Here is a 27,237-nt window from a genome sequence, read left to right as displayed (position 1 = left end):
GGGTTCGCAAAGTACTTCCCTGTCGGGGCGCTGAAGGACTCCGGGCCAAGCCCTGGAGCTGGGCATTAGAAGATGGTGTTGGTCGTCTTCCCTAGCTAGTTTAATTACACAACTATGTGATTAGTGATAAGTCCTGCAAGTTTCTTTAAGTCTTTTTGTTCCTTTCGAAAAGAAAGAGGGGGGAGGGCTTCAAGGTAGCTTCTTGGACTAGTTTATTTTTATTGATTTATTGTTTCTAATAGCTGTTACGTGTATACATAACATAAGATTGGGGGGGGATTCAAGGTAGCTTCTTTGGTTAGGTTATTTTCATTGATTTATTGTTTCTAATAGTTGTTACGCGCGTGTATGCATAATATAAGATTGGGTATATAGAAAGGATGCCATTATTCGTTCGTTTAATATTATGAGCATATCTATCAAGTTAGTTCTTTAATGGTGACTCAAAGTGCTTGGGAACGTATGGCTACTGACATGCTAGTTGATGTGCCTTTCTAAATATTTGTGTGTGAGAGAGAGTCATTTGGACACGTATGTTGAACGTGGCTTGTCCATGTCATTTTAACTTATTGCAGAACTTCTGCCATGCTTAATTTCTATAGAATGTTTTGACCATACATTACATGGATGTCTCTAATAATATATTACATATGTATGTACATAGGAAAGAATGCACCAGGAAACATGAACCATAGCGAGGGGGTGTATCTTTTCTTCTTCAGGCGAATCCATCGTCTCGATCATCAGCTGCTCGCTTTGAGATCTATGATGATAGATGAATGATAGAGCTAAAATCACTTTGAGATCCGTGTAGTGGATGATTACCGAAGAACGAAAACACCCATGCATGAATCCACTTGAAAATGCATAGCCAATTCTTAGCTTTGTGTATGATCATGTTGAGCAATTTCCAGCCGTCATAAAGATTTTTTTCCTTGAATTGCATGGTATCAAGGTGCAAGGTCTTTGCCACCAAATTGAGTCACTATCATAACATTGTCAATATATTACTGGAAACTTGATCTTTCATACCTCCTAATTTTTTGATTGAACCATTCTCATAGCTCTGCGCATGGAGAAACCTCCTTTTAGTTCAAGTTGGTCAAGTTTTTAACTTGATCTTGGCTAACTCGGACCTATCAATGCCAAAGTAGACTAAAATAAAGACAGCCAAGACTACATATCCCCTGAATGATAATGGTTCTCTGTTTCTAGTGAAATAACAACTTTCTGAAACTTCTGCTGAAGAAAGAAAGAAAGAAAGAAAGGTGAGAAAAGAGGGGATGGAAACCGGAATCACTTGACAGATCTTATAGTTCAGAATTGCCACAGCCCAGGCACCTGGCTATCGATCTATCATTGGCCTCTTACTGTATTGGAATTACATGCAACCATTGTCCACTGATATTGGGAAATTGATTGCGATATTTTTGCTCCTAAAAATCCAGCTCACAAGTAGTTCATCACGCAGGCTTTAGCTCAAGGCTCCACCATGATAGAAGAGTTACAACTCTTGGACCAAGCTGAAGTACCAACTATCATACTTGAGTACGGTGTGGCAATGGATTTATGAGTTAATTAAAAACGCCTTGATGAATTTCAAGCAGAAATTTATCTTTCTTAGATATTTGAACAAGCTTGCATAAAAGCAAGCTAATGAAGTAATAGGCAAACAAAAACATAGATGAGAGCATAAAAGTGCACGAAAATTAGTCATATCCCTTCACATGTATATTTGTCTTCAAATAAAATTTCATTGAAAATTCCACTAGTTATACTATTATTATCTTACCTCAAACCATGAAAGCAGTCTACAAATCTTTATCTGCACTATTCTTCCCACGTATCAAGCCGTTGGGTTGCTGCAAGTTGCTTAAGCATTGTGTGTTATATGAGAAGGAAGTGAATTGCTTGCAAGTTGGAAGTAAATCGAGTCCCTGAGTTGCTTATAAACAAAGTTCCTCGTTTGGGAAAAATTATTTATGAGACCTTTGTTGAAGATAAATTACTTAGAGCTTTCTAAGCTGCACGCTTCACATGGAATTATTATTATATGTTATCGCCCGGTGCTTCAGTGGGTCTTAATTAAATTATCATTATATTCTCGACTCACGATACTCATGAAGCAGATGTTGTCGGGTTTTTTTTTTTTTTGTTGAGATGTCTTATTTGTAAAAGAAAGTATCTTTTATTTTTCGGGAAATTACTTTCCCGTCCCTCAAAATTTGGGTCAAAATTTGGACCGCGAAAAATTCCCCATTTTTCGGGAAATTACTTTATTTTTTGGTACATAGAGAGGCCGAAGTGCCTCAACAAAGCAGAAATGTAGAAAAACTAAATTCACAAATGAAAAAACTGAACTCTAGCCATGTCAGCCAGTACATCCATATCGTGAGACGAATAGGGCTGCAAATTGGGTTGGTTTCTTTGCTGCGCAGTATTTCGATGAGGTCCTTTGGACACACCAAAGGGTATTCCCTCCCTTGCTTTGTTATTTTTTGTCTTTGGATTCTGCTGGTCGTACTCAAGCTAAAGTAGTGTAAGCAACTGTTGTAATAAAAAAAAAATTTCAGGCAGCACATGCATACTGTGAAACGAACGGGGCTGCGGGACTGAGTCGTCACCTTTGCTGCGCAGCATTTCGGCGAGGTCCTTTGGACATACTAAGGGGTATTCCCTTCTTTGCTTTATTATTTCTTGTCTCTGGATTCTGTTGGCCATACTCAAGCTAGATTAGTGTAAGCAACTGTTGTAACAAAAAAAAAAAAAAAACATTTCAGGCATGCATATCGTGAGGCGAACAAAGCTGTCATTACCTTTGCTGCATAGCATTTTGGCGAGGTCCTCTAGACACACCAAGGGGTATCCCCACCATTACTTTGTCATTTATTGTTTCTGGATTCTGCTGGTTATACTCAAACTAGAGTAGTGCAAGCTATCGTTGTAACTAAAAAAAAAAAAAAAAACATTTCCTAGCTACCCTTGCCAACCCATCTGCTGCTCGACTGCATTCCTTAAAGGCATAAGAAATAGTGAAAAAAAAATCAACGGATGCAGCACACTGAAGAACATCTTGAAGGATCCATTGGAGAACAGGGAGGTATCCAATTAATGACTGTTAACAAATCGTTCTCAGGCCAAATACATGCTTATTGATAATTCCTTGCATGGAGATAGAGAAATTGTATCTTGATAACTCGGAAAACTAGCTACTATATATATATATATATATATATATATATATATATATATATATATATATATATATATATATGCTATTGTTGGCATAAGCAATTGGCAAGAAAAAAAATATTCATAGGTCTCCAAAATAGATAATTAGTTGCTAAAAAAGTATTCATAGGCCTCCAATAGATAATTAGTCGTTCATCAATCGTTAAGCCCTGGTTTACCGTGACGATAGGTAAGAAATAATTTTTGGGTCCTTGCAAGATGCCGCCCTGTTTCGCTAATAACCGGGCCGAGCCCGTTGGGCCCCGGTACCTAACCCTGTTCGAAATTCTAAAATTTGGACAGGACCGACTTGACTACAATAGACCCGATCGATTCGGATCCGTTCCGGTTCGGTCCCGTACCGACCCAAATCCACCAGCCCCCAACGGTCCGTTATATTAACCGTCAAGACTCAAGATGGCCTATTGGCCTTATATAGCCGGCTGTATCCAGTACCGGAGACTCGCAGACGTCCGAAGAATTATTAGAAACCGCCCCCGTCGGGCCCAGAGAGCGGCAAGAAGTGAGTCCCCTTTTTTTTGAGCTCTTTGAGCCGAGGTGGAACGGAGCAGAGTGGGAAGCGGGGGTCGGCGATGGGGAGCTCCAACACGACGGAGGGGGCCGGAGGGGGGAACGCCGACCCCTCTGCCTCCGACTCCCCCGCCGCTGGCTCCTTCTCCGAGGGAGAGAAGGTCCTCGCGTACCACGGCCCTCGCATCTACGAAGCCAAGGTTAGCGCCTAGGGTTTCAAGATTTCTTCCTTCTTGATCTTTTTTTATCGCTATTTGGTGGTGCTTTTTTTTGTTATGGTTTCAAGATTTCTTCTCTCTTGACCATTTTAAAATTTGTCGCTCTTTGGTGGTTTTCCTTTTTATGGTTTCAAGATTTTTTGTTTCTTGATTTTTTTTTTCTTGCTCTTTGGCGGTAGTCAATTTTGCAGTGTTTTTGCTAATATATGCGGCACAGTGGTGGAACTGTTTGATTGTTCCTAGTCATCTATGATTCTAGAGCTTTGATTAAAGTTCTTGTCCGTAATTTTATCTCCCGCTTCTCTCAAAATAATTGTAATCTGCCCTCGATGTAGTTCTTGTGGATTGAGAAAGAAATTGTCGCAAGTAATTCTTTAGCCACTACTGGACACGTGAGTTGGGGTCACACCCCTCTGCTTAGCAACCTGAGGTTCTGGGTTTAAGTCTTGGGTGGTACGTCCCCAAATGTTCGGAAAATTATGGTGTGTGAATGGTCTCTCTCTCTCTCCAGAAAAAAAAAGAAATGTGGACACTTTTTTAAAAAAAAATTTAAATAAAGAACTGGATAAAATATTTACATCAGTTTTTGCAGTATCCATATCTCTACAGTTTGACGTTAAAATAACATATTTTTCCTGACTGTTTACGGTTGGACAAGAATAAAATTACTTCTGTTAGTTTCTTTTCAAGAGATGTTGGCGGAGGAATGGACTTTGCTTTTAAGATGATTAAATTGATGAAACTTGCAATGATGTGAATTTGAATGTTGAAGACTGGAGGTTTTGACTTGATGATTAGTGAGACAAGCAAAGATATGTGTGTGTATGTATGTTTGTGACGATGCCACAGAGGAGAAAATTTATGCAGGCATAAACCGCTAAAATACACACAAAAGACTTATGCACAATTTTTTTTTTCGTTTATTCTTTCTTTTTCTTTCTCACTTTGATTCCTAGAGTATTTTGTAATAGGAGATTAAGGCTACTACTAAAATCTCTTAAATTTCGCACTATGCTGCTGGTCAGATTATGGCTGCATGTCAGTCAATAAGATATTCAAACATGTTTGTTCGAGAGGCAACTGAGTTCATTGATTTTAGTGGGGGAACACATGCTTGTAAGGCTTAGTAAACATTCATGTTCTTTCTCTATGCACTGTCTTGTGCATATAGGGCTTTGGTTAGTATGTTAGTTTTGCCTGTACCCCTCTCTTGCTCTTAGAACCATCTTTTTTTTTTGTGCTTCTAGCAAACCCTACTTTGAGTGCTCTTTTCTATTTACAGAAGGACAAACATTTATGTAGCTAACACCATTTTGTTTTTTCAAATGTCCCTTTAATAATTTTTTTTAACTTCACATTGTCTTTGTGCAGGTTCAAAAAGCTGAGTTACGGAAGGATGAATGGAAATATTTCGTCCATTATCTTGTAAGTTATCATATTTAGTGCAGTTTGTTATCTTATCACATGTCTACTTTCTATCTCTCAGTTGGGTAATGGTTATCCATTCCTGCTCTTACTTTTGGCCTATGTGATTTAGTGTTAGCAGAATATTTATATATTTCCAACATCTGGTAACCTCTGTCTTTAATGTTGTAGGGTTGGAGCAAGAAGTAAGTATGATCCGGATGCAACTTCTCTAAGTATTCTCTATTTCTCTTTATGTCCTTATTGATGTTTGTTCCCTTGCAGTTTCTATATGTTAGATTCTGCTTTCTTCTCAAGAAAAATTTTCTTAGCATTGGAGTTCCCAAAACTTTTTAATCTATAATACGATGAGTCTGCTTTTGTTTCCTTCATGCTTGATGCAGATATATAATCATCTATGCAGTATGACATCTTTGCATCTCTTATATAAATTTTCAAGGAATGATGTTTCTCGACATAATGCACACACAGATTCAGGTGCATATATGGGATCTTCTATGTTATCAAATGCTTTCAATTAAAATAGTAAACTGTGGAATCTATATTAAATGGAAAGTTGTGACTTATTTATCTTCCATTAAGGGGTATAAGTCTTTGGGGCTTATTAAGATGCCTCCTGTGGCTGTTGAGGCCTTTAGATTAGCATACAAGCCTTTGCATCTCTTCTGAGATTGCACATGCAAATGTGCCATATATTTAAGTTACTAAGAGAAAAGAATTGCTTCATTCTAAGGTTGAAAAAATGGACAATCATAAAGGTGGAGTATAAATTAAGCATACTGAGGTTCAAACCAATTTTGAAAGTCCAAAACATCTTCTTGTCTGAATGCTCATACAAGTTGAGTCACCTCAAAAGAATACTCAGGTGAGTTTCCAGCATTTTGAAATTGAGAAACAGCAAATAGAAAAGCTCAGGTTATTCCTTATTTATTTGGATGTTGCTGGCATGAGAATGGATTTGGATGTGATGTTGGGGAGGCTCTTAAATTTTTTTTTTAATTTGGTGGTGGTGATTGTTGTGGTGTGTGTGTTGTTTGAGGGGGGATTCTGTTCCTATGCATAATTGCATATTTAATCATCCATGTCAATGAACTAGAAGCAAGTGATTGGTTTCTTTTTGTTTGTTTACTTCAAAACAAATTAAAATAATCAATAATAATTCATTTAGCTCTTCAGATCATCTTCAATCTACTCTTTAAATGATGATTTGGCTTCATTCCATATCTTTGTAGTCAATATTCTAGAGGATAAAAGAAAGATTGAAGAAAAAATGAGTTGAGCAGAAGAGGGTTGTTTGGATTGTTTAAACTAACCTGAAAAGGATTAGGATCATGATTTTCAGGCTATATCCTGTAATGCTCTCTTGTATTATAGCAGTCTTGTAAATATGCCATGATGCGATCTGATGCTTTGCAATATATTGTTTTGCTTATTAAGAGTTGGCTGGATGACTCAGAGAGGTGCTTCTGGAGTATTTTGTGATCAATGCATACTTTGACGATTTCAAGAAAAAATTATTGAAGAACAATAAAATTCATGCTGTTGCATGGCTCAGAATGTTGGGCCATAAGGAAGTTCAGAAAACAAGTTAAATGTAAGGAAATAAGAATGTTTATATGAATGGTTGGTAGAATTAGATAGGGGGAGGAGATACAAGTATGTTAGAGCAATAGTAGGAATTTCACAAATTAAAAATAGAGCATTGGAGAATTGATTGAGATGGTATTAGCATATCGAATGAACTTCTAAGGGTCTGCAGTAAGGATGAGTTTTTGATTTTGTTGATGCTGGAAGAATAGGGGAAGAATGCTACTATAGAAGAGCTTGAAATAATATCGGGGACAGCCCTAAATAAGATTGCTTGGTGAGTGAGGATTCGATAAAGCTGTCACCAAATTGTTGTTAATAGATATGGTTACGACCAAATTGCTGGGACAATGATTAACAGATATGGAAATAACTCCCCTGACATCATCTTGATAGCTGGCTTGTAGGATATCATATGAGATTGTCCTATGATATTGGGCACACTATGGATTGGTAAATTAATAAGTTGTTCCGTTAGACTTTCTTGGATGCTCTTTTCCAATTGTATAGTAAACATGGGATGGTGGATGTAGATTCTTGGAAGCTTGTTTTTGGAATGAAATGTTTTGAAGGAAAAGAATCAACTCTTTTATAATGATGAGGTCCTTTTGGTGGCAAAATTATATAAAGATTTAGAGCAATGCCATCTTTTGTTTCCTTCATAGTTCCTGAGAAGCCAAGTTCCTTGGTCTGCGGATTTTATATGGAGATTGTTGCCAACCACCTTAATCCATACGGCTGTTGTTACAAGTGGCATGTACTTGTTTTATGTTTGTTGGTTCATTTTATGAAATTAAGTGCTAGTCAGGCTTGTGATAAGATATTGGGTAAGCGGTGGTGCTATTACCAATTTTATTAATTCTAAGACTTTGAATATGACAGAGGCATTTATTGTGACAGCTCGCTTTGGAAACTAATAGATACAATTATTAGCTTGTCATAAAGAGGACACAAGAACATAATAATTTTCGTATTTGGTGCAAATCCATAGCATAGAATCTCATGTTAACTGAAAATTTTGACCTTGTCACTTAGATTATTTGACATTTGCCTTTGTAGATATTTTTGGCATGTTTCAGTATGAAACTGCTTAGCAGTGGTACAAAAGGAGTGGTTATGGATTGGATATATGCAAAATCATTTCTTTGTCCTTTTATCCTTATGCATAAAAAGTTCTTTTTCTAGTTCAATATATTTCTTGGGTTCATGAATTTCTAAAAGTATCCAGGGTATGGTTAATGGATTTTAAGGGTGACACAGAGTGGGTGTCTGTTGTTTACAAAATTCTAAGCGCATTGGTTATGTGGAATAATAATGTATCATAAAGTCCACATTAGACTGAGCTTGTGCCAGTGGTTTGCTAAGCATCACGCTCCTAGATGCAAGGTGCAGGTGAAGCCCACCTCCAGCACCTTGCTTCTTTTGAGATGATGCCCCTTTAGTTGAGCGTTGGAAAGGTGCTAAAGGCGTGTGCCTTTTCCAAAGTGTAGTCCCACGCTAGGGTGCACCTTAACAAATCCTAGAAGATAATGTATGTGTCCAAATTAACATCCAGCTGATGATACATCTGCTGATGTCCTAAAAGGAAGGAAAAGGAAACGAAAAGAAAGAAAACTTGGGGAGAGAGAAAGGAGGGGTTCGCACAGGCTTATTCAGCGGCAAGTCTCCATCCTTCTCTTCCATGTGCCGGTCCTTCTCCTTCTTCTTCTTCAGCTGCTGTATCTGCAACTGCAGCCATGTTTCTAGCCATTTTCTTCTTCGTTTTCTTCTTCTTCCCTGTCCATTAAAAGCAAAAATCTTGTTTATTAGATTAGTATATCTTGTATTAGTAATTATTTTTTATCTGAATTCTAATGCTTGTTTGTACTTGTGTTCATGCATTGATGATTCCCACATTGATAATTCATTGTTAAATATGTTTGGAATCATGATTTTATTATTATTTATATGTATATCGATATTTTAGTACCTCACATAATTATGGCGTGCACCTTGCACCTGGGCTCTAAGAGAACTTGGCACCTTGGTGTGCCTTTAGCCTTTGACAACTTTGGTTCCCGCATGCGCTTGTTTGCTTGTGCCATATTGACAGTAATAATTGTTGAACCGAGCTGAATCGGCCGGTTCAGCCTGAATCGAGCCAACCGGTCTTCGACTGGGTCGGTTCTTCAATGGAAAATGGTTCTGGTCCTCTAGGGGCCGAAACCTGATTGGATGTGGCCGGAACCGGCCGAAAATTGATGGAACCGGACGGTTCCGTCCGTTTTGAACCATACCAATCGCCGACCGGTACGGATGTCGGTACCAGTTCGACGAACCTTGATTGACAGACATACATATCTGGATGCATTGACATTTAATTCTGAATCCAGGTATATGCATCTCAATATGGGCACACATACATTTATGAATTTAATCTGGGTATATAATATATGTTATGTCTTGTAAATATATATTAGATATAATGTTAGAGCCATACATGCATAATCTCATTTATATTTAGATATTCCGGGTAAAAATATGCATAGTTAAAACTTTGAGGTGGCAACGAGTTTGATATCTTTGAAAGTGACCTGCCAGTTTTTTTCTTTTCTTTTTTCTTAATTCTTATTGAACTTTAAGGTGGCAATGAATCTTTTTTTGTTGGATCCCGCCCGCTTCCCGTTCTCCCTTAGGCAGTCACTAGCTTCTACCTTCTATATTATTATATGTTATGTATGCACTTATAACAAGTTATCCTGTTTCTGACATGTCATACTAAATTCTGCAATAATGATCATATATATTGGTGAGTTGCATTCATGATTTTGGCTAGGATAGCTTACAATGGATTATTTTAGTAGTGACATGGTTGGCCATTGGGCTACCCTGCCTTTTTAATTCGAGGTTCTTAGTGTCTGTTATGTACTCTACTGACAAGTGGTGCATATAGACATCCTTTTTAAGCTGTCTTGGCTCAGAATATGCTGATAAGTACAAGCCCCTTTGAGAACAATTGATCAATATAAGTTCAAGAACTGGCTGCTGATACATGTTTGGCATGTGATGGGAACAAACCCTGCTCAATTGGAAAAAAACTTTCTAACTTTTAAATTTTCTTTTTTGACAGTTGGGATGAGTGGGTTGGGACTGATCGCTTGATGAAATTTACTCCTGAAAATATCTGTAAGCAGCAGGAGCTTGCGAAGAACCAGAATGCTGACAGAAATCTGAAGTCAGGGCGGTCAACACAAAATAAGCCAAAAGGCTCTAATGGTTTGTTTACTTACGTTGACTAGGCTTGTCGTGTTTACAACCTTCAGGCAACTACCTGTTGAGTTCCACTAGAATGTTTGGTCGGTTTTGTTTGTTCTGTATGTTTTGGATTGTTGGTAGAATCTTGGTTTGATGAAATGACAATGAAACAAATTTAACGTCATCACCATGTTCTCAGTCACAGAACATTGAAGAAAAGATATTTGGGAGATATTCTTTATCATGGGCTTTTTCAGTAATGAGCTCTACGCCATAACTAATATATCAAAGGACAATGCTGTGATTTTAAATTTGGATCTAGCAAATGATCTGTGTTTTACTCTTTAATAGACATTCATCTGTGTATTGCTTAGGATATTTTACTTTGTGAGCAAGCTAAAAAGTCCAGTTACTAATTCGGCTCTCCTGTAACATCACATTCGTACCACTGTAATTCCTTATGTCCATTAAAGTGCAAGTGGGACAGTCTATGACTCTATGACATTGGGCCTTATTTAACTACTCATGCATCCATATTCTATATATTTTTAATGGATCACTTTTGAACTCTGTGTTGAAAATTCCTTGGCTACCTACTGGAAGCACCCTGTTCTAGTTGATTATTTGGCTTCAATTGAATTTTTTGGAATCTTTTGGTATACTCATATTTCTACATGCATAGTACAAGTATTGTAATCTTGATAGGAGGATTGCTTGAGCAAATGAAGCTTGTTATGAGCTGTTGAATTTAGGTACATGTTTGCAAGTGCACACACATTAATTTACATTTATACATATGTTTAGTGTGTGTGTGTGTGTTTACGTGCATGTAAATTTGTGAATGTGTCTGTGCATGTTGGGATCATGTCTCGGTTTGGCCTTTTGGCATATAATTTGTTCCTCGAAAAGAATGCAACCTTTACATCAGATGCTGTATTATTTCATCATTCTAGGCAATTTTCTATTCTAGAGGAATATTTGACAATTTGTTCTTTGTGAAAGAGCTGAAACCTTGTTCTTAATGAGGTAACCTTTTCTTTTGGGCAACCTTTTGTTTAGATCTCATGATAGACCACTCTCATGCCTAAGTTACCTTATCCAGGAACATAGTACGGATTGTGTGCATGTGCATGTACAGCTGACTTAATCACGTGTTTGAGTCAAAGCCAATCTAATACTCTTTTATATCTACTAACTAGATGTAGTTTGTGTATATTCTAAGTAATGCTAGTGTAGTATATGTTTTAATGTATGTGTTACTCTGTGTTGACAGATGCAAAAGCAGATAAAGAAGATCTTAAGAGCTATGGTGAGCCACTATATCATTTTTATTTCGATTGATGATGGTTTTGTTTGCTTTCAATATTTAGTCAACATATAATGATTGTTAAAATTATAGATCAGATTTTCATGTTAGGCTTTTCAAGTACAATATTCCAATCCTTTGGGGTGTTGAAATGTTATCTTGTTTAAAATTTACATACAATGATCTAGCTTGGTGGTTCTGGATGTTTCTACTTGTTACTATATGGCGAGGAAAAATGTACATCATAGTTACCTATTATAATTTTAAGAAATTTGCATGAAACATGAAGATAAGATATTGGAGTGACCAGCATATGCCATTTAGGGCATTTGCCAATATATTTGGCTAAATGAGTCAGACTAGTGAACATTCTCACTATAGTTAAGTTGCATTTATCTATAAACACTATATACAAATGAGGATTTGACATATGACCATTTAATTGGACCGATGTCTTCCTGCATATGTATGTTACGAAATAATTGAGAGACAAATATCAGACATCTATCTCGGACTATGTTAGAAGATAACATTGGCTATTCCTGCTATTATGCTTTTTATGGCCTACTTTTCTTAGGTCTATATATTTTATTGTTGGGAAATGCTGGAAAAACAGTCCTATTTACATTCATCTTGACATTGTGAAAAAAGGTGCCTAGTTGGCCCACTTCCTCATATGTAACTGATAGAAACATTTATCTTGATGTCAATGAACCACATCAAGTCCCTTGTTTCCATGACAATTGTCATCATATGATTTAGTTCCTTCTGTAGTCATGGTGACATTCTGAAGAAAAGGTGCCTAGTTGGCCCACTTCCCCATAAACATTTTATCTTGATGTCAATGAGCCACATTGGGTCCCCTGTTTCAGGACAATGCTATTTACATGGTTTAGTTCCTTCTGTGTTTTTTTCTGGTTTATATATGGTAAATCTAAAGATGGTTTTTTATGCGTTTCATCTCCTACCATGGGCTCAATTATTTTTCTTTTGCATCTTATAATTTCCGTTAATGGTTCTACCATCTATGTTTGAATACAGTGCTTAGAGGCAAGAAGCGGAAGGCTCAATCTGGTAATGAGGTGCGCTTTGCTTACTTTAATTTCCAATAGTCTACGACTTTATAAGCTGATACAACTTAAACATTTGTAGCCATGCAACTTTGCCTTCTCCCTCAAAACATATACAAATTGAATTAGAAACGCACATATGTTTTTGATGGGAATTAGGCAATTTTACTTAATACTCTCATGTCCAGCTGAAAGAATCTATGTTATGCATGTTATTCAACAAACTGGTATATTCTTTTCTATTTTCATAGCTGTTCTAAGTTCTGCAACATTACAGTAGTCCAGTGATTTCTAGCTATCTGCTAATCAATTTATAATTTTCTGCCATTATCTTTCTACAGTTAAGCATGTTTAAAGTTTTGGGCATCATGCCTGCTATAGTACTTCTTATTTCAAACTTTGATGTGGTCTCAATTCTTTCTGTATCTTGCTTGATGTATATAATTTTTCTGAATTCTTAACGGGCAAAGTACGATACTGGAATAAGATTATCAGAAAATTTTAAACAGAAAATGCATTTTACTAATAGTTACGATTTATGCATTTTCTGCCATTATCAGTCAGGATATGATGATGTGCATTGTTTGACTACTGATAGGAGAAGGACGCAAAACCAGCAGAAAAACATGTGATGTTACAGTTTCCTTTGACGCTTAAGAAGCAGCTGGTCGATGATTGGGAGTTTGTAACTCAGCTGGGTAAGGTAGTAAAATTGTTTACATGTGCATTTCTTGTTCTTATAGTGCTGTGGTGGAATGTGGAGTCTATTTATATAAGTTGCCTTGAATATCTTAATGTCTTTGTGCCTTACCCTATTTTTACTATCATGAAGAAAAAAAAGTTTATTGATAAGAATTATTGGAAGAGGCGAAGAGCTTTACATTACAAGGGATGAAATGAAAAGCCTGTCTGTGTGGGCTTTCTATCAATGCCCTTTGCTGTCTCCTATTATATCAAATTCAATATATGTTGAAACAATTAAAATGGTGTATTTTATCAGTTTGTTAATGGCCAGACAAATCTTTTTTATGAGAAAGAGACTGGGTATTGATGATGGCTGCCATTCAACCAAAAAATTGGAATTAGCTGTCATATTGAAAGAAACATGAGATGAAAAAATTGAAATGTAGTGAACTGGGCATTGTCTCAATGGTCACAACCTTCGCTCCTTGGAGGCGGCTTTGAGTTTTGGGTTTGAGCCTTGGATGGTGCATCTCCAAGTATTTGAGCCCTAATAATTTACCTTGGGCAGGTCTCCCCTCTATTACTATCAAGAAAAAAAAATGTAACAGAAAATATTGAAATGTATTCTATCTTTTATAAGAGAGGATGCCATTGAACTTATTCGCATTGTTGAATTTGAATAATGAGAATCTTCAAAATATAAATTGGCATGTGTGAGCTAGACTAATCATCAGTGCATGCACATGGTTCATGAAAAATCATTAATCACTTTACATTTTTGAAGAAATGAATTATGTAAAGTTTTATAAATATATTGCTTCTATTGCTTGGAGTGCTGTAGCATTGAAGGTGGTGGGCACATGCGCAAGCATGGAACCACATAAATTTCCCCTTAATGTACCTCAAAACCTAGTGCTACAAGTCTTATATATGTGCTGAAATCTATATACATCATGAAAAAATTTCCCAGAAACATTCTTCTGTTCTAGAACACATATATTCCTAACTCTGTAGGGAGATCAGTACATAAGGTTTTATTTCCCAGTCCTGAACCTGATATTGATCAGGGACTAGGTTGGCATCCCGAACTTGGGCTGGCACCACATCCTGGTAACTTATTAAGACACTTATTTTGTTTTTCTGTCTTTTCTGTTTTTGTTGTTTTAATGATTGTTTAAAGGCTTTTTAGTTTTTTTTAATCATAATTTAGGATTAAGGGAGGGTTTTTTAGGAAATAGGTGGGTTTATGGTGTTAGTAATGGCAGCAGCACCATGTTTCCTTTGGCTGTTTACTTTGCATGCAAGAGGAGGGAAGAAAGAAGGAATAAAGAGAGAAGGGGAGATAGCAGACAAATCCAGCTACTATTGCTTAAACCGCTGAATATGTTTAGACTCAGCGGTTTTGTGTTTGTAACCATATTGCTGTCTTTTAGTTTTCATCCCAGAAGAATGACCTGTAGATGTACAATGTTAATAATATAGTGGTTACCCTATTAACGCACAACACTAAACTGCAGATGTGTGAAGGTTATGTGCGCATTTACCAAGGTCACCTGTATGTAAGCATTGCCTGCAATGTTTAAAGAATGTATTGTACATCTCAATGTTGTTGCCTTCATTTTGTTATTATTTATCATGATTTATCGATCTTTTTTTTCTTTTGTTTTTACAAGAACTTTATCTGCTTTTCAAGTTTGGATCCATTCTATCAGTAATTTTGGCATGTACATTTTGGCCAATGACCAAAACAAATGTCCTTCACAATTGAAAAAAAATTCTCAATGGCCAGTTTTATAGGTGACATGTCATTGTCTTTCTCACATTCTATAATATGAGCAGGGGGTTTGTCCTACTGGTGACCTACCTAGTTATGTTTCCAATGACTTATGCGATGCAGTTGCTTAGTCATATGTGGCTGTTGCAGGAACCTGCCATATAACCATTGGTGCAGCTTTAATTCAATAAAGTATAAGCAGAGAAAAGTGAAGTTCTTAGTTTCTGTTTCCCCATTTTTGGCCCATCAATTATAGAGCCATAATGTTTGGATTTTTCTGTTTGGCATTCTGATGACTGCGATGAGATGCAAATATTGCATAGGTTCTTCTAATGATTACCCTGAGGTCATTTGTAAGTTATAATTTGATATCTTTTTATTTTAATGTACACAGATTTTTGATGCCAAGGCACATTTTAAGATTATGGAGTCTTGAGATGTTTGTTTCTGTTTCTTCATTGTTTTGATTTTCCTTATCAGCTTTTAGATAATTACTCAGTAAGCTGTATTATTTTCCAGAGTTTCCCTTTTAGATCTTCACTTGCATATTCCATGTTCTGTTTATCTGATTATAACCAGTTTCTCTTTCACTAGTTTCTGCCTTTTAACATCTGTTCTTCTGTTATGAGAGGCATCTAACATGAGAGTGCCACATTGTCAGCTTGTCAAGCTCCCTCGTTCCCCAAATGTTGATGATATCCTAAAGAAATACCTTGATTACCGAACAAAGAAGGATGGCATGTAAGTATAAGCATTGTAAGTCCAATATCATATACACTCAATTGTGATGTCCTCACTGCATTTCTTTTTGCATCGACTTGCTTGTGTCGATCCTTTCTGCAGGAATGCATTTTTCCTTTCTTTGAGATATACTTTGTCTAATTGGTTCTGGTTGATCCAAGCTTTCTCATGCTTGACTTTTATAATGAGTTTTTTCCTCGTGGATTTCAGTTAGTAAAATATAATAATTATTATTGGGTGTTCAGCTAATACTTCCTGATGAAAATGCTAGAGTACACCCAGTCTATTTCCCACGCCATTCCTTGTTCCAGTGTGGTGCCTGGCGATTGGCTCAACCCCCCTGTGTCACTGACCTACCCCATTTATTGCACCAATAGGACAGGGAACTGCATGAGAAACTTAGGGATCAGTAGCAGTACTTGTTCCTGATTATGGTACAATTGCTGATAGATTCCTGTATGACATTATTAGAATACACATTCCCCTTTTTATCATCACCATTTAGACTTTCTAACTTGTAATTGGTTGGTTTCGTCTTTGAAGAATTGACAACACTTGCTCCATACTGACTCTTGCGGGCAACTTGTCTTAAACTATTATACTTGATTGTGATTAAAAACTTAAAATTTTCATTTCAAATTGGTTTCTTTCATGAAGCTGAAAGTACCTTTTCAGTTACCTGAAAATATTTGGTGGAGATCCATACATCAGTTTTCTTTCTTTTTCTAATTTTTGTTAAGCCTCTTGCAAGCCTCTCAATGTTATGCAAATATCTTGCCCTGTGAAACCATTGAAAGAGTTCTGTGTGGTTCTTCCAAAAAAAGGTATTCATGTATATTTTCCTTCATGGTATCCACAATGGTATCCACATTCCATAATATTTGATGTTTATTATGTTTTCTCGTAGAAATTTATTATGCACCAGCCATTATATGATAATACACTAACTTTTCATTATCATGTATTTTGTTATTTACAATTTCTCTAATTGTATATAATGTAATGAATTTAAAATGTTTTAGGATTGCTGAATCTGTTGGGGAGATACTAAAAGGGTTACGCTGCTACTTTGACAAAGCATTGCCAGCTATGCTTTTATATAAAAAAGAGAGGCAACAATATCAAGAAGCAATTTGTGATAACGTCTCTCCTTCAACTGTGTATGGTGCTGAACATTTATTGCGCCTTTTTGGTATGCATATCAGACACCATTTGCTCTCTTCTTTTCTGAAATCTTAATAATACCATTTGAGTTCTTATCTACATAGCCTTTCTTCATCTTTTGGATTTCCATTTCCCTGTTCTTTGTTTTTCTGTATATTTCTTTCATGATGCTGTTTTTGCTCTTAGAACTGTCCTATATTTGCATTTCTGTTTTTTTAACTATACCATAATCCTTGATTATATTGTAGATTCTAAGTTTTATGTGATTTTTGAAATTGTATTTGAGGCCTTAAATATTTGCATTTAATTGCTTTTTTGTACCATGTTGAACAAGGGCCCATTTATCCAACTTGGATCTCACCTACCTAAGCCAACCCATCGGGTTTGCAAGTGGGGTAGGGATCAGGCAACTCCGGCTTGCCAACGTGTCTGGTTGGGTTCGGGTTAAGACCCCTCAACTTGTAAGGTCATGGGGAGTATATATGCGAGTACGTAGTAAATATGAACCATTAGGGAGATTTTGCTTTGGATTTTGGACATCTCATTGGGGAGGTCAGGCAACTTCGGCTTGCCAACGTGTCTGGTTGGGTTCGGGTTAAGACCCCTCAACTTGTAAGGTCATGGAGAGTATATATGCGAGTATGTAGTAAATATAAATCATTAGGGAGATTTTGCTTTGGATTTTGGACATCTCATTAGGGAGAAATTTGTTTTAAAACTTGGGTTGGCATGTAATATTTACTTTTGGATATGTCGCTTATGTTATCATGTTATTTGCTTTGTTATAAAGAGAGAAAAAGATAAAATATATAAATAATAAATGTAAAAGGATGGGCTACCAGACTGTACCTCCCAGTATCAGGGGTGTCGTACCATATAGGTAGCGACTAACGAACCTCGGTATGGGCAGCATATTGATTGTCGGCACCACAAACTGACCCGTATTGACATTGTACTAGCATGATACTAGTTTGGGCGCCGAAATCGATACTGCGAACCATGTTTGAATCCTAGACCTTGTGGTTAGTAGCTCTGTGTTGTCCTACCATAACACATAAGATGCAACATTGGGAAATATGCGGATGGCGGTGCGAGGAGATACACAAATGGGGAAATGCTCGAATGTGCGAAAGGGTATTTTGGGAACTAAGAATTGGATGTGCACAAAATGGAACTAGGAGAGGTTCTTTTAACAGTAGAATATAGGTGTTTAGTTCTTAATTGCAAAACAAGTTTTGATTATTTGTTATGGCAAGATAAATTCTGAGATAAGTTGTGGAACAAACAGTTTAAAAACTGTGAAAAATGATAGCCTGCCCATACAATAAAAAGCCCAAAGTGAAATGGAAGTGGACCAATTGGTTGCAGATTTGTTTCGAATCAGGCATCTCAGACCTGTTATCATGTTGGGTTTGGTTTGCAGGCCTATAGGGCCTTGATGTATGAATTTGACTCGACCTGAACCCAAGCTGATTTTTCGATTGCCACCTCTTCCTTGATATCTAAATCTGTGTTCACAAAAGAATCTCCTATTATATGACATCAATAAATTTGGCCTATACTAATGAAGGTTACAAGGTTTGGTGTATGAAGCACCCAGTTTATTGTCAACTATTTCAATTCCAGCAGATGGAGGCTGAAAAGCCATAGCGTGCATCCTGTAGTTTAGAAACAACGAGACATCCTCTCAATACAAGAAAAAGAAGCTAATCAATTGATACATTGACAACATAAGAAAATGTGAGTGCGGAGCATATATTTCTAGTTTGAACTATATCCTATGGTTTAAAAAGCTTATTGGAAGACATAACTTGATTTCATCGCTAAAGAAGGTTGTTTTTTATGCTTAGTTTTCTAGTAAGTGTTGTATAAATTAGGATGGCAAGTTATAGAAGAATTTACTTGACTTAGTTATATAAAATGTGTTTATTACTGGTATCTCAATTTACAGATGCATGCCTATAAATCTCTCTCTTTGTGAGATCACACACATGAAAAATAAAACCATCATATATAGATACTCTGAAGGATAAGCTTCAAGTTATGGTTAAGTTTGAGGTGGGTTTCAAGTAGGGTTGATACTGCTATTAATAATGTCAATATATTAATTACGTAAAAAACTATTACTGTTTGCTGCTATGTACTAATTGGTAAGTAAAACTTGTTAGTTATTATTGTTATTAATATTACTGCTATTTATCAAGAAAATTAATTCATTTTTACTGCTTTTATTGTAATTAATACATTTTAAATTTTTAGATAGTTAAAAAATAGTAACTGTATATGCATCTGCATATACTGCCACATACTGCAAATAGACTATGCGGTCCCTTGACCACCTGCTTACCATAGCTACCTTTTAAAACATTCATTAATCCCTTTAGCTTATTCTAACTTTTCTATTATTGAAACTTGGAAATCCATATTTGTTTTCTAGATATAGGGCTTCATGAATTCACCAATTCTTAGTACCTGTTTTCATGAATATTTTATTTTAATGATTTTATAAAAATTGTAGCTGTGAGAATAACAAAAAAAAAAAAATCCCAACTGGTGGCATGTGAGCCTGGATTTTTTGAACGCTTAATGAATTCATCATTTATAACCAATTTGCCATAGGCACTTCTCATTATTTGATTCTAATATGTTCTTTGGTAGAAGTTGAAGTGGTGGGCCTTGGGCCATCAGTTTGCTGTTGACAAGTATATGTGGTTGAAATAAATGCTAAGAACGTTTGGTTTTATGCATCATTAACGCTATAAATTTCTTTAAGACTGCTTAAAATTTGATTTAGTTATAATTTATAGAAAGATTTTTAGGAATAATTAAAAAATAGATATGTAGAGAAATTAATCAACACAGGTACCTTGCACCTGGAAAGCAATTTATCATTTTATTCATGCACAAGAAAACCCATTGCTAGGATTGTACCCTCCTCCAGGGTATGCAATTTAGATAAAAACTCTCGCAAGTTTCATTCATGCTTTGGCCTCCTCTCCTCTCCTCCTCCTCCAGGGCCCCAAGTTAGAGAAAGAAAGAAACTCTAGCAAGTTTCCTTCATGCTTTGGCCTGTAGGTCTGTTAACATAACAGCTGCTAAGCACCCTCAGTGACTCCTTGTAAAATTAGGACTTGTCCCCATGCAGAAAGAATTAAAAGAAATAAGGAACAGAACAGCAAATTTAAACCTTCCAGAGGATTTGGGCTTCAAAAAGGTTCACCAAAAGGATTTGGGCTGTATGTAATTCTTCAAGAAGTTAATTAAGGATTATGAAGAAGAAGGATGAATTAAGATTTAGTATGATCTTAGGGCTTGGTCCATGGAGCAAAAGATGTGGAGTCAGAGGCTCAGATCCTGTGACAGGTGTGGCAACTCTTATCATGATGATCAGAGTCTCTGATCCATAGTGGAGTGTCAAAGGAGTAAAACTAGAGCATCACTCAGATGCCTAGATTTTAATCATCAAAAATGACTTACAGCCGAAGAATTAAACTATAGTTTAGGAGTATTACTTTGGTCCTAAAGTGCGAAGTTGGCACAGCTCGGTTAAAGATGAGATCATGCTATTCAGGGATTTTAATTGAAGTCAAATAAGTGCGGTAGTTGATAAGGAGATCGACTTTCCTATTTTAAAAGTCCTAAATTACTTGTAGCAGAGGCCACAACAGGCTATTAAAAGGCTCTACAGCCGACACTGAAAGAGCATCATGTATTGTGGTTTATTTTTGGTGAATAAAAAAAAAGTTGAAGGCTAGGTTCAGCCCACTATTCCCCCTTTATCTCGATCCTCTTTAGTTACCCTCTTGTTCTTCTTATTAACTCTTCTTTCCTATGATTTTCTCCATTTCTTCTATTACTATTCCAATGTGCTTATTTTCTGCACCAAAAGAATTTTTCACTGTTTATTTTGTTCTGTGACCGGATAGAATGCTGCTGATTTCAAATATTTATTTTCTGCATAGCATGCCAATTTTTTGACACATAATTTTTATTATCACCAAAGCCTTTTCTGCCCTGTATTTTGTAACAAGACTGTATGACAATCTTTTTTACCCTAGTTTTCCTTGAAGAAAGTCCACCTACCCCTTCGCAGGCTATCCCAAGTGGACTTGCATCAGGATGTAATTGCCTAAATGATTTAACCTCAGGTTAATACTACTTGGGTTGGAGATAATTGTAAGGAATCTAGGACTTCCCTAATTCAAGCCATAGTCTGAGTAGTACCTTTTGTAATAGTAATCTTATGTAAAATAGGATTTCTAATGAAAGTGAAATTTGGCTATCCTAAGGACAAATATCTTGATTAACAGAGTTAAATTCTTTTGTATGAACGGGTTCGTAGACCCTACTTCAACTGCCCAAGGGGTTGTTTGGGTGTTGAAAGATCTTATGTAGACTCTCATGCTTAAAATTATGTAGAGAACTGTTCGCTCAGAGAGATCACAGCTTCCCGACCAGTTAATCCCTGCTCTTTGGGAATAAATAATCCCTTTTCCAAGGTGATTTAGCTTATCCTGAAAAACATGGATTAGTTGTGCCTGTCTTCGCCGATTGCTTTGAACTGCTTTTCTACCTATGTGTATCCAAAGCATAAGCCTCCTGCCAGATCTTATTGGACTAATAAGATGTTCTGGCATCCAAATAGCCCTAACAGTCATCGTAATTTTCTAGCACCTGATTATATGTAGGTACATGAAATTTTAAATATCTTGAGTCTCATAGTTCTGAAGTATACTTGTATAAAAGCATGAGGTGTTTAGAGAGGTCTACAAGAAATATTTAGAGGATGGTGTAGATATGTAGTATTGTTTGTTCGTCACATGCTAGTGGGACTTAATGAACATGTTTTTAGGCAATTGGTTGATTATTCTATTATTTGTAGATGTTAACTGTATGTATGTGGTAGTATAGCCATTTGTTACAAAGTTATTGCTCCCATCCAGTATTGCATTTGCTCAATACTAGTTCCCTCTGTTTCATTGTATCAATGCTTGGGATTATCACTCTGGCCCTTCATTTCAGAAACTTCAAAGACCATCTGATTGACTTATTAATTAGACAAATTTGCTATTGGAGTAATTTCCAGCCATTATATAGTTTTTTGTATGCTGGTATATTAAATAGACCAAAGTTTGTTGTATCGGTTGGTACCGGTACATATCGACCATACCATATCAGTATGCAGTATTTTTTTATTTTTTTTTTGGTTGGGGGTGTGGGGGGGGGGGGGGGGGGTATCGACACTCGGTATGCCAAACCGGATACCGTTGATACGCCAAACTGAATACCATACCAGATGTACCGGCATTATAATATGATGGTATTGGTACGAGGTTTGGTATTGAGACGACAAATCTTGCTTGTACCTCAAGCAAATCTTGTGGTTAAAAAATTGTCCATCTGATTGAAATGAATTTATATCTGCAGTCTATGGTTTCATTAAACCATTTGTAGAGAACTTCTAGTGATAATTTCTTTTTTGCAAATTAGGAATATTTGGCGAACTCCTTTAAAGCACTTTAATTGTTATAGTTCATGAGGTTAGCTTCACCTGGACTTTTAACTCATTCTGTTGAATTCCAGAAAAGGATAAGTTATCCTGCCATTCCTCTCTGTTCAGTATACTTTATAGCTTCGAATATTTGGCTTCCCATATGGTGTGATGAGTGCAATAAGATATGTTTGTCATTTACATGTTTCTGCTTTATGCATGATATGAAACAAAATTTTTCATGCTATTCTATGGATAGCTAGGCAATGTTGTGAATGCTCTGATTTTCCTTCATTCTGCTTGTTGTTATTAGAGTTTAACACATTTGATGGCCATGTCTTGATTTTCGCAACCTTTTTCCTTTGCTATTTGCAGTGAAGTTGCCTGAATTACTTTCTTATGTCAACATGGAAGAAGAAGCACTGGCAAAATTGCAGCAGAAGCTGTTAGATTTTCTCAAGTATAACTCCCCTTCTTAATGTATTCTTGGAAGTTCTTATATTCCATGTTTATGCTTCATAGACCTTTGATTGCATGTAGCGTCAAGAAATAAATCTGTGCAGTTCATTTCATTTTCCTCGATGAATTATTTTGTGTTATTTTCGGCTTCAGTTTTGGGGATGGGGGAAGACTGTATTATGTGGAAAACACACGATCTAATTTGCATCATCGAAAACATGATCTAGGAGCATTCATGTGTGAACATGCATGCTGAAGGTAGTTACAGTCATAACCTTAAACAAGCTTAATCCATCTATGTGGTCGATGTTCTTAAAAGAAAGCCAGCTTAGTCACCTAGACTGCTTTCCTTGGGCATTCTTTTAGCATTTTGCATCATGTTTGAGTATGCTGGATGAAATCTATTTATAATTTAGTATTTGTTGTTGACATATTTACATCTTACTTGATATATTATGTTTTATTTGTTGATCCGAACCCTTTTGTAGGTTTCTTCTTATATCTTTATAGGTAATTATAATTTATTATTTATGTGCTGCCTTGGCCTCTAGCACCTATGCTCTGACAGCCCCCCTGGCTCTCTGTCTGCCGCTGACTGCCTTTTAAAACATTCATATGGTGTTGGTGTTTTGGATATTAATTATTGCTGATCTAAAGTTTGGAACATTTTGCAATGAGCTGTGGACTTGAAGCCAGCCCCCTCTATGATAGAACTCAGCTAAGACAACATTGGCACGAGGATCTGTTGCCTTTGGTGGATACTTCAAGGTTCCCTTAAACTCGGAAAAATTCTGACAAAGGGATGAGGGTTTGATCCAAGGAATTATTTTATGTGAGACAATTGATATAAGCCTAAAGACCCACTTGTGGACAATCTTCATTCTTTAGATGTTATGGGTATAATAGATTTTTCTCGTATGACACCCACTTGTTTCATTCCATAGTTATTATGGCTATAATAGAAATTTTCTTTTAAGACATTTTCAATCTCTCTCTCTCTCTCTCTCTCTCTCTCTCTGTGTGTGTGTGTGTGTGTGTGTGTGTGTGTGTGTGCTGTTGTTTAATGGTGGGAATGCCACCAATCATTCTTTTTAGGAAATGACACCAAGAATTACCCGTGTCCTATCCTTGGAAACACCTCCCAAGTCTCCAACCTAGAACCTCCTGTTCTTACCTGTCTTATCCTTGGGAAACACCGAGGCTGAAACCAGAACCTCCTCCAAACTTGCTTGATTGTGCTACATTCATAATCTGCTAAAGCTGTGATATTATGTGGGCAATAGTACAATACTACCTGTTATGCCTGGGAAGTATATGGTATGTAGCGGTTCTCAATGAATTTTATGGAGAATGAAAGTTTAGATATAAATCGGAATGTCCTTACAGGATTGTGGCACTGATAGTTTCCAAGGGGACCACGTTTTTTACTTATTAATGTGGGGAATTGGAGGCCTTAACTAGCACAACATTGCTTTTGTACATACTGTCAAATTCCATGAATTTTGTTATTCCTCTTACCGATGAAGTGCAGGTTTTTTTGTGTGGAAGATTTGAAGAGTTTCTGCAAATATCTATTATATAATGCTTGATCATGTCACTTGCAGGTTCCTGCAGAAAAATCAGAGCTCCTTTTTCCTTTCGACATATGATGCTTCCAAAGGCATAGATGGCACAGATGCCAAATAGAACTTGACCAGAAAGCATGTGTTTGCTGTTACGTACCAAACTGCTACAGAATTGCCGAGTCCGATCCCTATTTTGTTCTTGTTGTATGATTTGATTGTTGATTCAGAGCATGAGATCCTTTTTTTTTTTTTGTATGTGGCAAGATGGAACTCATGTTAACAGCTTGAGTTTTCCAGTTACAAATTAAGAAGTGTGAGTTTGCTTTTTGCTCTCAACTATTGAAGTTTGACATTTAAACATAGCAGTGGATTCACCGGCGGATATTGACTGTTGATAGGTACGTATGAAATCTTTATAATGATGCAACTTCATAAAAAGATTTTCCTCACCTTTTCTACATGTTCTGTATAAATGCTGACATTTAATTTAGAAAAGTAATACTGTAACCTGTGAATAGAGCATCTGTTGGACACAACTATTTGCTAGTATTTTGCTTCTTTCTTTTTTCCTCTCTCTCTCTCTCTCTCTCTCTCTCTCTCTCTCTCTCTCATTGTAGTGGCTGCTAACTCCTTTTCAACATCAAATAAAATATTACCAAGAAAGCTATTCAAGGCTAGGCTGGTCCGATGAAAGTATTTTCATTGTAATGGTCATCAATTGTTGCTGTGAGGGGCAGATGTAACAGGATTGCCATTGTGAAGAAATTCGTCAATAATTCACATCGGCGCACTCTCCACATCCGTATATCATGGAGCAGCAATGAAAGAAGCCATAGAAGATGAAAGATGGAAAGTTGCTATGGAGGAGGAGATTAATGCTATTGGAAAAAACGACACCTGGGAGTCAACCTCTCTTCCGAAAAGTTATTGGTGTAAAGTGGACATTCAAGAGCAATCGTGCAATGGATAAAGAGGTACAAAAGTAAGACTTAGTGCAAAAAGTTGCAGGCATAAGAAAGGATTAGATTATCAAGGAATCTTTGCACCAGTTGCTTACCGAGACACGGTGACGTCAGTCATTTTCTTTTGCAGCGCATTACAAGTGGAAGGTATATCAAATGAAAAAATAAGTTTCTGTCTAGGACTCCAAAGGGCATTATAAAAAGAACGGAAGATGGTGGATCGAAACAGGCACCATGAGCATGGAATACCCACATTGACAATTATTTACAAGACAAATGATTTTGCCAAATACTCATATGAGCATGCTATTTATTTAAAGAAGAGCTAGGGATGATATTTTCCGATCACAGGCATATATTGGGATGACTTCTTGGCTAGTGGAAGCAGTAAAGAAATGATTCATGAAATTAAGAAAATGTATGACAAGATAATTTGAAATGACGGGTGGAGGCTTGATGTCTTATTCTTTGGAATTGAAATAACAAGAAGATGGGAATTTCATTTCTCAGATCAGATATGCTCAAGATATTTTAAAGAAATTAAGAATGGAGAAACGCAAGGAACTTGATAAACTGGTTAATTAGGGGGTGAAACTGAGCAAAGATGGAGAAGAAAAAGCAGTCAACTTGACCCATTAAAGGGCTTTATTCGAAGCTTCTTGGATTTAACAGTTAGTGAACGAGATATTATAAGTAGGCCAATTAGTAAATATATGGAGAACTCTAAGAAATCATATTCATTAGCAGTAAAAAGAATATTTAGATACATGAAAGATAATATTTGACCATGTCTATTCTATACGACTTATAAAGAGAGCGATGACCGGACCAAAAGATGAAGATGGAAGGAAGAGTACTTGGGATATGTTTGTATTTTGGTATCTACAGCATTTACTTGGTCATCAAATAAGCAACCTATTACGGTACTGTCAAACAATAGAATACATTACAACTACATTGGTGTCCGGTATTTATTAAGCTATTCGACAAATTTATTAATAGAATTGGAACATTCATAGAAGGATCCAACAACAATATTTGTTGACACCAAATCAAGCATTGACTTAGCCAAAAACCCAGTGGAATATGGAAGAAGCAAGCATATATATATATATATATATATATATATATATATATATATATATATATATATATATATATATATATATATATATATATATATATATATATATATATATATATATCATTTCTTTTGTGAATAGGTTAAAAAGATTGTTGAATTGGTTTAAAGCTATTTTTAGATATTTATGAATATAGATCTAGCCTAATTTATAATTATATAAATTTATTAATTGTACCGGTCCAACTCATTGGCGAATACTATAGAATTTTCAGTCCGATTATTCATCCAAACTATCGATGTTCTTGGCTCCGATATCGCTCTCATGAAACGCCTCATTTTCTTCTACAAACTGCAACCACGCAAAGGCATAGGCATTATACGTATAAACCTCGCTCGCATCCGCGTCGTTCACACAGCGTGTGCGGCCTTCCGAGCCCGACCCCTTTGACCCTATCTGCGAGTCTCCATCTCGAGTCCTCGCGCCAAGAAACAGCTGCAAAACGTGTCACGCCTCATCCCATCCCACCCCGGACAGCGATGTTGTAACCCGCCCGGCGCACCCTCCCTTGGCTTCTTTTCCCCCGAGTCCACGCCTCCTCCTTACTTTTCCGCTCAGCCGGCATCTTCTCCGCTCCCTTCCAACGCCTCCTTTGCCTCCGCGGTCATCATTACCCTCTCTCTTTCTCTCGCTTTCGCTCGTCGTCCCATCCG

At 36.6% G+C, this 27,237-nt stretch overlaps 1 protein-coding gene across 1 annotated transcript; it reads left to right on the top strand.

Annotated features, from left to right (window-relative positions):
• The first annotated feature begins 3,688 nt into the window (after positions 1–3,688).
• On the top strand, positions 3,689–24,929 carry LOC103714172 (protein MRG1-like). The gene is made up of 11 exons (XM_008801342.4): positions 3,689–3,962; positions 5,352–5,405; positions 5,577–5,590; positions 10,102–10,247; positions 11,500–11,535; positions 12,574–12,614; positions 13,201–13,305; positions 15,722–15,801; positions 16,824–16,993; positions 22,832–22,916; positions 24,520–24,929. The coding sequence occupies exons 1-11, from the start codon at positions 3,825–3,827 to the stop codon at positions 24,599–24,601; spliced, it is 951 nt and encodes a 316-aa protein (XP_008799564.2). The 5' UTR covers positions 3,689–3,824; the 3' UTR covers positions 24,602–24,929.
• The last annotated feature ends 2,308 nt before the right edge of the window (positions 24,930–27,237 follow it).

Source organism: Phoenix dactylifera, chromosome 7 (assembly GCF_009389715.1).
Source record: "Phoenix dactylifera cultivar Barhee BC4 chromosome 7, palm_55x_up_171113_PBpolish2nd_filt_p, whole genome shotgun sequence".
Lineage (NCBI taxonomy): Eukaryota > Viridiplantae > Streptophyta > Magnoliopsida > Arecales > Arecaceae > Phoenix > Phoenix dactylifera.
This window is presented reverse-complemented; position numbering and strand designations above follow the sequence as displayed.